The sequence below is a fragment of the Quercus lobata genome, chromosome 10, assembly GCF_001633185.2.
Source record: "Quercus lobata isolate SW786 chromosome 10, ValleyOak3.0 Primary Assembly, whole genome shotgun sequence".
Taxonomy (NCBI): Eukaryota; Viridiplantae; Streptophyta; class Magnoliopsida; order Fagales; family Fagaceae; genus Quercus; species Quercus lobata.
The window spans coordinates 601128-612405 of NC_044913.1; the positions used below are offsets into that span (position 1 = coordinate 601128).

Genomic DNA, 11278 nt, shown 5'->3' on the forward strand with positions numbered 1-11278 from the left:
TAAAGAGCCGTAAGCTATGATTTAGAAGAAGAGCAAACTTTTCTTGGACTACACTGTCAACTAATTGTATATAACTTTTCATGTACTACAATGACAATGCCCCTCATCATCATGAGATTCAAAACTGTACGAGGCTGTCTGCAATTGCATTTTGCAAGTTTGTAGCCACAAAATGATTATCATCGTTATCAACTCTCAAAATGACTGTTACATCGAGCAGTGAAAGTGCCAAAAAAAAAGGGCTTCCAACTAAGCTTAGTCACTGAGAAACTTCAAAAGTCGACGCCACGCCTCCACTCAAAGACTTAAGAGACAAAATAAGACAAACTTGTTCTTATTGTCATATATAACTTTCTTCAAATCCCAGCGGCCAGTTCTCTTTAACTTCACCGACAAAGACTCATAGTTAGGTACCAAAATTATTATTCTATTCATAAACAAACAAGAAGTAATCGACAAAGCAATATTCGTATCATACAATTCTCGAAAATAATTCGTATCATACGTGGTCCTACATTTATATTCTCTCTTCACCTATATCATTATCCATATCTTCTTCTATATGTATCCAAAGTCTCCATGAGCTAGCTTTGAACTTCATATCACTCCTGCAAATGCGATAACATATTCATGGCTTTTCGAGCATGGTTATTGGTTTTCTTCCTAGGAGTAGAACTGAGCACTTTTGTTTTCCAATGCTCAGAGTCCAAGTATATCAAGTACAATACAACATCGACCATTGTTCCTGGGAAGCTCAATGTTCATTTGGTCCCTCACTCTCACGATGATGTCGGATGGTTGAAGACTATTGATCAGTATTACCTTGGCACCAACAATACCATTCAAGTACCTCTCTTTCTCTGCTTCTTTTTTTCATACTAAATAAATCACAATTTTACTTCTTCTTTTTTTGTTGTATTTGAAAATTGTCACTCTATGCCAGGAGCATTCCAGCTCAATGTCAATCAAGTTTGAATTAAAAAAAGTTGACACTTATAAATTTATGTAGTAATAACATTCCTCAGGTCCACTCTTGATGTTACAATTTATGTTTCATCAATTATTGCTTGTCATGTATTTAATCTTTTTTCCATTTTAAAATCTGGTCACTTTATAGGGAACAACATTAAAAGTTGCAATTGGTGGAACGTAATGTGGAACACTGAGAATTTGATTGAAGATTTTTATTCAATTTATAGTATCACTAGGATTATTTTTTATTTATTTATTTATTTTTTGCATTTCTGGTTTTCATGGTCAATGTTGATTTTGTGCAGGGAGCGTGTGTTCAAGATGTGCTGGATTCTATGGTTCCGGCTTTGTTGGCTGACAGGAATCGCAAGTTCATCTTTGTGGAACAGGCAATCAATGCATTTCTTAGCTTAATGCTTCTTTTAATTGGTTTCTCATATAACAAAAATTGAAGAAAGAAAAAAGGATATATAGTAATTTATATCTTCTCAATATTAGATCCATTGTGTTTATTATATGGGACCCCAGGAAAATCAAAAACTCGCATGTGAAGTTGCATAATGTTGCCACTTGGCTTAAATGGTCTGAGTTTTTCACATGTTGGGAAATCAGACCAATATATGATTATATGTTTTTAAGGAATCAAAAGTTGATTTATTTCTCATTTCTGTGTTTTTCAACTACCAGAGAAAGTTATAAGTTTGCTTTCCCACTCCCCTTGATTGTGAAACTCATGAGATTGCTTCTTTGTGCTGATATTACAGGCATTTTTCCAGCGATGGTGGAATGAACAGAGCGAGGAGATCCAAAGTATAGTCAAGAAGCTTATCAGCTCTGGTCAGCTGGAGTTAATGTAATGATATATTACTGCTTTTATGCTATACTAGGAAATGGTGAATTTAATTAATATTCTAAATTCTAATACTCTCTTTATTGATTTTTAACATTTTCTTATATTAGAGGTAGAAATGGTATAGGTTAAACACATGACCATCTGCTTTGATACCACGATAAATTACTGGGTTTTTTGAAAAAGAATGAATTTAATCATTAAAAAAAATATTCTTTCCTAATGACTTTATACAATTTGCATCTTCTAGAATCAAAGTCTTTTATACTGGGAAATGGAAAAAAAGAAATAGAATTGCGGTCTTCTGGATTCTTTTCTGTTTTGGATAGTCAATCCTTCATTTTTGTGCTGCAGAAATGGAGGTTATTGCATGCATGACGAGGCGACTTCACATTACATTGACATGATTGACCAAACAACTCTTGGGCATCGATATATCAAAGAACAATTCAATGTAACTCCAAGAATTGGTTGGCAAATTGATCCATTTGGACATTCTGCAGTGCAGGCTTACTTGTTTGGGGCTGAGGTATGGCTTCTCTTGTGCTTGCTATGTGTGAACGTTTTTAACTGATTTGATAGGTTATAATATTTGTATATTTTTATCATTCATCATAATAAACTACCACAAATCCCAAAAGCTTTAGATTTTTAACTTTTTAAATGAAAGGTAGAGTGATGATGAGATTCGAATTTTATATCATGATAAATTACAATTTATTCCAAAAGCTTAAGCTGTTAGACAACCATTATTCTAACAAATTGGGGGGGGTGGAGAGACTTCAATTTGAACCTTATACTAGAAGTTGATTGAACAAAAGAAGTCCCTCACTCTCCTACATTCATTTGCAACCACCTTATTGTGGGGAGACCCTTTTGTTGATGTAGGTTGGGTTTGACTCTCTTTTCTTTGCGCGTATTGACTACCAAGACAGAGCTAAAAGGAAAAATGAGAAAAGTCTTGAGGTTATCTGGCGGGGCTCTAAGAGTTTTGGTTCATCTGCACAAGTGAGTCTTGTTTGTTTTTTGCTTCAACGTTCAAACTATGTTCTGGAGCTGAATAGAAAGGGACCTTAACTCATTGTGTTTTCACCCTTCTGTAGATTTTTGCTGGTGCATTTCCGGAGAATTATGAACCTCCCAGTGATTTCTACTTTGAAGTGAATGATGATTCCCATGATTCGCCTATTGTTCAAGTGAGTCCTTAGTCAGGAGTTGCTGACAGGCTGTAGATCATTGTTTGCGTACTAACTGTATTTATATTGCGCTTTTGACTTGCAGGATAACATCAATTTATTTGACTATAATGTTCCTCAGCGCGTCAACGAGTTTGTAGCTGCTGCAGTAAAACAAGTAAGATGGATGGTGTTATTTTTGTGCGCTGTGCTTTTGGGTGCTGTTTTTACTATACTAGTATTTAAGACAAATCTCTTCTACACGTCTTTTTATGATATAAACGAAGGTGCATTAAGATGCCATAAGTTTCTAGGCATTCTCTAACTTTTTTAAATCTACAACAGATTCTCTTCAATGCAACCTAAGTTAACATATCAGATTTAAGGTGTTGGTGTGTGTGTGAGTGTGTTGAAATTTGAATTTGAAGGAGGAACACATTACGTAAGATTTTGTATTCTTTTCCTTTGTGCCATTGCTGCCAATAATTTTGTACAAGAAAGAATTCAAATCTGTTGTGGCTTATTGATAATACTTCTTTTGAGTTTTTCAGGCTAACATTACTCGCACAAATCATATTATGTGGACCATGGGAACAGATTTCAAGTACCAATATGCACATACATGGTTCAAACAAATGGACAAGTTTATTCATTATGTCAATCAAGTTAGTTCTCTTCAGAATCATTACAAATGCTTTATTAAACTTGTACATAAATTTAATAATTTTTTTTTTCTCATAGTGTGTATTCTGTTCTTTCAATTTGGCTTTCCTAGAGCTGTTTATATTAAAGTTTAAAACTGCCTAGCCAATTGGAAAGGGAAAAAGAAAAACAAATTTTGATCCCAAGAACTCCTTCACAATCAATTGTTGGCCTAGAGGTCTGGCCTCCTGTTACAAATAAGTATGATCCTGTCATTAAATTCCACCACAAAATATGCATGAGCATATGTCCTAGGGGCAGATAGAGGATTAAAATGTCATATGCTGCTGCTTTTAACAATCTTGGTAGCTGATGTCCTATTTCTTGTCTATGTCACAGAGAAACACAGCCAATTTTCCTCCTGCATTTTCTTTCAGTTTGAAGTCAATTGCCCTTGATTATATGACGAGATATTTTTGTTTTACATATTAATGAAGTAATGGTATTGATGCTTGTAGGATGGGCGTGTTAATGCCCTCTACTCAACCCCATCAATATATACTGATGCGAAACATGCGGCAAGAGAGGCCTGGCCGATCAAGACTGATGACTACTTTCCGTGAGTACAAATTTTTGAAACTCAAAATACTTACAGGCAACTATTTCTATTAGTTTATCCGTATTTACAAGTTGGTAATGAAATTTATCAGATACGCAGACCGTGAACATGCTTACTGGACTGGATTTTTTACTAGTAGGCCTGCCCTCAAAGTCTATGTTAGAGTGATGAGTGCCTACTATTTGGTAAACTCCTGTAATTATATTAGTTTATGCCAGTAAGAATTACTTAGGCTCATACAAGGGTTTCCCATCATTTTGGTCTGCTTTGATCTAAAAACAGGCAGCAAGGCAATTGGAATTTTTTAAGGGGAGGAATAAATCGGGGCCCAACACAGACTCTTTGGCTGATGCTATAGCAATTGCTAACCATCATGATGGAGTTACTGGTACAGAGAAGCAGCATGTGGCATATGATTATGCACTACGACTTGCAATAGGTTACAAGGAGGTTAAGGCTTGATCTGTCAATTTTTTTTGTAGTTGCGTTCCTTATGCTTAGGATCAAATATCTGAAATATCATGTCTTGCAGGCAGAGAATGTTGTTGCAGAATCACTTGCTGTCATAGCAAACTTGATATCAAAAACTGGTTGGAGTCCGCAGACTAAGTTTCATCAGGCAAATAAAAAAAATTCTTTATTCTATACTAGTTGGTAGAGTTTACTTCGTATCTAGATGATCCTGCTAACATTAAACATTTTGGTTTGTTATTATCATGTAATTATTTGTATTGGCTCGAGTTGTTGAAACTTTGGAGTGATGGTTCAAATAATCGTATACTTCATCCCTTTATTCTCAGCATGCTAATTTATTATAATTTGATTCCCTATTCTAGTCCCCTTTTTATTTCAGTGTCCACTGCTGAATATAAGTTATTGTCCTCCATCAGAAGTTGATCTGTCAAATGGGAAAAACCTGGTGAGAAGAATTCTTTAATTTGTTATTATAGTTGAAGTGTTTATGCAGTTATTAGGAAAATAAGAATGCTACTCCATTTAAGACTGATTACTTCCTGATTATTAACTTTTCTAGGTAATTGTTGTCTACAATCCTCTAGGATGGACAAGAAAGGATGTTATAAGGATTCCCGTGAGTATTTTCCTTTTCTCTGTTCCATGTTGTGATCATTATCCATGCGAAATAAATAGAAAAGAGGGTTTATCAGACAAGGGGTCATTTCCAATTGCCTTTTGAGGCCTAATGGATCTCCTGCCTTTTTTTTCTTCACACACACACCCCCCCCCCCCCCCCCAAAAGATGAAGTACGTGCAATCTATTAGCCACATAAGCATGTTTTTATTCATGAGTGCATATACTTAATGCGTATGGTTTTATTTGCGACTTACGTATTTTTCAGTGCTTGCATGAATGTGTTTTAGCATGAGCCTTTAAAACGCTTGTATGCTTCAAATTAAGTGAAAAAATGTTGACCATTTATTTTTCATTCTCTTTCCACTAATTATAACCAAAGGAATTGCCAATATACAACAGCAAATCAGGATCTATGTTCATAAGATGTGATGAAAATTTTAGGTACAAAAAACTGATTATATTGATTTACAAAAATGGGCAAAAGGGAGTCTAGTAATGATAGGTGTGTGCGTAGTTATGACTTATGAATTTATGTACTAACTGAGAATCTTACCTAATAGCCTATGTTTTTAGATTGGAATGCTCGGTTATAGAGGTAAATGGGGACATTGCCTTAAACAGAATTATTTGAGATAATAGGATCCAAGTTGGTAGCCCAAATTAGTTGGGATTATGGCTTGACTGAATTTAGTTAAATTGTTCTCTTTCCAGTGATGAACCATTATATCCTATTGAAATATTGACACGGTAAAGCATGTTGATTAATATAGTTTTTGGATGAGGCATGACTATTCTTTGATTCTTCATGCATCTTCTCACATTATCCAACTTGCAATAGGTTATCAATGAAAATGTGGCTGTTTGGGATTCTAGTGGAAAAGAAGTTGAATCACAGCTCCTACCTCTACTTGATGTCTCTGTGGGAGTAAGGAAGTACCATGTTAAGGCATATCTGGGTAAATCTCCAAAAACAATGCCTAGTTATTGGCTCGCATTTTCAGCAACAGTACCACCTCTTGGTTTCAGCACTTACATTGTCTCAAGTTCCAAATCGGCAGGTCAACCATTTGATTCTCCATCTAAAATTAGTCATGCAACATTGAGAAGCCTAGAGTCACATTACCATTGATGCAGATTTATGTTCTTTTCTCCCACTTGACTTTTGCAGATGCTACTTCTGTGAGACAAGATTACAAGTCAGAAAGCAGAAAAGATGGTACAATACAAGTAGGTCCAGGAAAATTGAAACTTATTTATTCTGGAAATCAAGGAAATCTTGCACAATATATTAACAGCAAAAGTTTGGTATGTTATTTGGCACCTCTCTCTTTAATGAAGTGTTAGAATTATTTAAACTTTTGTAAATTTCATCTTCCCAATAGTTACTTTAATTCTACATTTTTTTTTCCTAGCTGGTCCTTTCTTTTTTATAAGATTACATTTTATATATTACATCTAATTTGGTATTTTACGATTAAAAGGTTAAAGAATCTGTACAACAATCATATCTCTATTACCGTGGAGATGAGGGAAATCAAACTGTGAATCCTCAGGTAAAACAAAATTTCTCTGAAAATCTCTACTTTCATGTTTTCCAAACCATAATCAGTTATTCTCTTATTGACTTTTTATTAATTTAAGTTATATATAGTAAATTTTTAAAAGAAACGGTTTAATTTGGTGAAGGCCTCTGGTGCATATGTCTTTCGGCCAAATGGTACATATCCCATCAAATCTGATAACAAGGTAATTGAATTTCTTTGGAAATACATAATTTGAGCAAATTTGTTACATGGAATCAGAAATTATGGTGTTTTGAAATTTCAGGCTTCTTTTTCTGTTTTTCGGGGACCTTTATTGGATGAAGTACATCAGAGGATCAACTCATGGATATATCAGGTGGTTTATCCTAAGATATAAATAATAAAACTTGTTACTGTTTCATTCTTTCCTTCATCTATTGCGGCATCAAAATAATATAATTGGGAAAACTGTTTTAAGGAATAAAAAAGGTAGTACAACCTTGAAAGAAAATTAATTCTAAATTTATGTTCCGTCTAAATGTAAACCAGAAGAAGCTAAATTTGTTACTATAGATAGTATAAGTATTATCTGATATACTTAAATCAGTTAAATTTTTTTTTTGGTAAATCAGTTGCATTTTTATTTGAAATTGTCTCCATTGTCTAGTACTGACTCCAGCCAACCCTAAGTGATGACTCCTATAGGTTTTCTTCTGCTTAGTGTTGACTCAAAGCAAACCTAGATGTTGAGTCCTAAGTTCTCTATCTTGATTCTCCTATTGCATCTAATGCCCCAAGGGTGGGGGATGAAGAGATTCAAACTAGTGATTTTTGTTTCATGAGGCATTGCCTCTTACTAAATGTGCTGTCCCTTGGGATTAAAGTCATCAAAAATACTGTTAATAATATTGGTAATCAATCCAAAATTCTCTTTCTATCCCCCTTCCCTCTCAATTTATCAGTTCCAGTTTTTCTTTTTTGTTTGCCAAGACTGAATAACATGGTACTTTAAATTTGAAATGATGTACAAGAATAATAAGATCTTATGATTATTTATATTCTCACCCTTGAATATAATTCTTATAATATATACAATACAAATGTTGAATAAAAGATATGTATAATTTTTCACCATTGATCTCATCAGTAATTAATGGTTGCACAATGTATAGATCACCAGAGTATACAAGGAAAAAGAGCATGTGGAAGTTGAGTTCCTGGTAAGTTATTGCTTTTATCCCAAAGCGAACAAGTTTTTTATATTACCAATGAAAAGTAAAAATTTTCATGCTGAAGCAGCTTAGTAAAAGAGTAATCTTTTTTTCAGGTTGGGCCTATACCTTTTGGTGATAAAATTGGCAAGGAGGTTGTAACTCAGATTACAACAACACTGAAAAACAACAAGACGTTCTATACTGATTCTAGTGGGCGCGATTTTATTGAAAGGGTATGTTCATGCTTGCAAAAGTATATTTTTCTTTTATGACGTCAAAATCATCATGTAGTGTGTACTTAATGTAGATGTTGACCATGGCTAGATGTTTTTTCAATATCATTAATTAATGCCTTGCTGTTGCAGGAAACATATAGGTCTAATGTGCAGTTGTATGCTGTTTTTTGAGCTGTTTTGCAGATTCGAGATTATAGAAAAGATTGGGACCTGGAAGTAAATGAACCTATTGCAGGAAATTATTACCCAGTAAGTTTGCTTTGTCAATTGTCATTTTAGAATTGGTGTTGGATTGAGATTGAGAGAGAGAATATTGAGAAATAGAGGGTGGAAATAGAATTAACAAGGTCCACAACGAAAAACCATTGGTGGCTACAATTTTACCATATTGTATTGTTGTGTTACAATGATCCTATTGGGGTATATAGAGAGAGAGAGGGAGAGTACCCTCGGCTAGCTACATGGTAATCCTTATGTTGTGCAGTACAAAGGTACATTCAATCTAGACTGTAATCTCTAATAGTCATAACTGGAGCCAATGGATTTTATTGTCTCAAAGTTTGACCATTCTATAAACTATTACTATATCTCTTTCACGGCTGGTACTTTGATAGCTGGAAAAGGGGGTGTGGAAGATGCTTGTGTGATTTCAGAACAGAAATTACAATAACATATACCAAGCTGTGATAATTTGATCAGTATGTTGACAGTGGTTATTTTGTGACTTTGTTACAATTCCATCTCTATATTACCTTCCATCACCTAGAAGACTTTTCTTACCTATTTTGAAGTTACAGACACACTTTGAATGGGGAACCCACGACCTCACTCTCAATCATGTTCTTAAGAGGGGAGGAAGTGCCATTTGTTCTTTATTATTATTATTCGATAAGTAAAATTTGATACCAGTGATTTTCCTGCATTGCATAGACAGGCACTAATTGCAAAAGATAGTGCTGTGTGGAACCTTGTGTTAGTCCAATGCTTTGTTAGGCCCAAGTAAAGGAGCCACTCAAACCAGAGTTAATCTTATAGCTTTCTTGTTGCTTTTGCATTTTGCTTGACGCTTATTCTTACATTGTACAGCTAACCCAGTTTTGCGACTGCAATCTATAATCATCTAACCATCATTCTGAAATTCAAAATACATAAAAGTTTCAGCCAATTTAGTCCACCTTATTTCCCTTTCAGATTAATCTTGGAATTTACCTTAAAGACAACAGAAATGAGCTCTCAGTCTTAGTGGATCGATCTGTGGGGGGATCCAGCATCAGGGATGGGCAGCTAGAACTGATGCTTCACAGGTCTCTTCTTCCCTTTTCCTTCGCTTTTGCTTCTTCTACATTATCATTAATTGTTTGTCTATTTGTGATGCTTACCATGATAATTATTGCCTTACTTATATTAACAGAATTCCAGAATAACTAATATCAGATTTTTCCTTATGTTTAGGAGGTTGATTCGAGATGATTCAAGAGGTGTTGGAGAGGCACTAAATGAGACAGTTTGCATTTCTAAGAAATGTAGAGGACTAACTGTAAGAGCAAACTAACTGACCCTAAGGTCTTTTAAGTTTCAGAAATACAATGCGTTCACAAGTGGTTTGCTTAATAACATACTTTTTCAGATCGTAGGAAAGTATTATCTTAGAATTGATCCTTTAGGAGAGGGCGCAAGATGGCGTCGATCATTTGGTCAGGAGATATACTCTCCACTTCTTGTAGCCTTCACTGAGCAGGTAAGAGAAAAAAAAAAATTGAACTTGAAGCATAGTTCGCCATCTGGTAGATCTGTATCTCACAAAAAATGATATATTTTTGCAGGATGGACATGATTGGACAAAGTTACATTTGCCAACCTTTCATGGGATGGCCCCCTCCTACAATTTGCCTGAAAATGTTGCAATAATAACCCTCCAGGTTTATATCTTTCATCCTTGTTAATTAACTACTATTCATTTGATCCTTTTGTCCTGAGTTGTTGGAGAAGAGATAGGAACGTGAAGAACACCAATTGTTGAGAAAATGTATCTACTACCTTAATGGAGTCAAACTCAGTACTCTAATTGAAATTGTTATCACAAATAGTTTGATCTTTTCATTGTTATAATTATTCTGTTTCCAAGTTAAGCTTTGTTCCTTTTGTTGAACTCTGCAGGAACTGGAAGATGGAAAAGTTCTTTTTCGTTTGGCACACCTATACGAGGTTTCTGGTTTCTTTCTTTTTCTTGCCTGTTAAGTTTAGTCGTCTACTTGGAGTTTTCCTACTCTAAAATGTTAATCAAGCCCTTGTCTCTCAGGTAAGATCACTTAGAAATTCTGATTTTATTTTATTTGCTAAAAATGCAAGGTTGGAGAAGACAAGGACCTTTCAGTTATGACATGTGTAGAACTGAAAAAAGTTTTCCCAAATAAGAAGGTAAAAGCAACAGTTGCTTGCATGACATTGTTATCGTTGAGTTTTCAATTATATTTTGTTAAAGGGTCCTTTTTTTTTGCATCATTTTTTTTTTTTTTTTTCAGATAAAGAAGATAACAGAAACGAGTTTATCTGCTAACCAAGAAAGAACAGAGATGGAAAGGAAGAGACTAGTCTGGAAAGTGGAAGGGTCTGCTGAAGAAGAAGAACCCAAGGTGGTGAGGGGAGGACCTGTTGATCCCGCAAAGTTAGTGGTGAACCTTTCTCCTATGGAAATCCGCACCTTTGTCATTGACTTCAGTTACTAATGAATGGTGGCGCAGTGAGAGTGAGAAGGTGAGATCGTGAGACAGTGAAAGCTGACAGTGACAAAATAAGAGTTTAGGACCGGACTGAACTGGACTGGACCGAAACCAGATTTTTTTTATTCTTAAGTCTAGACTGGTCTAATCCCTAAAAATAATTATGGAGTGCAGGTTTTTTTTTGTTGTTGAGAATTATTGAGTGCAATTACTCTCATTTCTTTCATATTTTTT

The 11278-nt window shown here is 34.8% G+C and overlaps 1 protein-coding gene across 1 annotated transcript; it reads left to right on the forward strand.

Moving 5' to 3' along the window:
* The first annotated feature begins 524 nt into the window (after positions 1-524).
* Positions 525-11278, forward strand: LOC115965324 (probable alpha-mannosidase At5g13980). Its single transcript, XM_031084514.1, has 29 exons — positions 525-846; positions 1278-1361; positions 1737-1825; positions 2177-2351; positions 2711-2830; positions 2926-3018; positions 3104-3175; positions 3549-3662; positions 4158-4258; positions 4350-4443; positions 4541-4708; positions 4791-4877; positions 5112-5177; positions 5292-5348; positions 6190-6409; positions 6520-6656; positions 6833-6904; positions 7038-7097; positions 7179-7250; positions 8047-8094; positions 8202-8321; positions 8508-8573; positions 9516-9628; positions 9777-9861; positions 9952-10062; positions 10148-10243; positions 10482-10529; positions 10674-10742; positions 10847-11278. Exons 1-29 carry the CDS (start codon positions 631-633, stop codon positions 11048-11050), a joined length of 3057 nt encoding a protein of 1018 aa, XP_030940374.1. The 5' UTR covers positions 525-630; the 3' UTR covers positions 11051-11278.

What these genes read in the sequence shown, in the direction of transcription:
- LOC115965324 (XM_031084514.1), top strand. Translation starts at nt 631, where the DNA reads ATGGCTTTTCGAGCATGGTTATTGGTTTTCTTCCTAGGAGTAGAACTG. An exon ending in TTGCAGGAAATTATTACCCA is followed by an intron (nt 8,574 to 9,515) that starts GTAAGTTTGCTT and finishes TTTCCCTTTCAG; the next exon opens with ATTAATCTTGGAATTTACCT. An exon ending in CTAGAACTGATGCTTCACAG is followed by an intron (nt 9,629 to 9,776) that starts GTCTCTTCTTCC and finishes CCTTATGTTTAG; the next exon opens with GAGGTTGATTCGAGATGATT.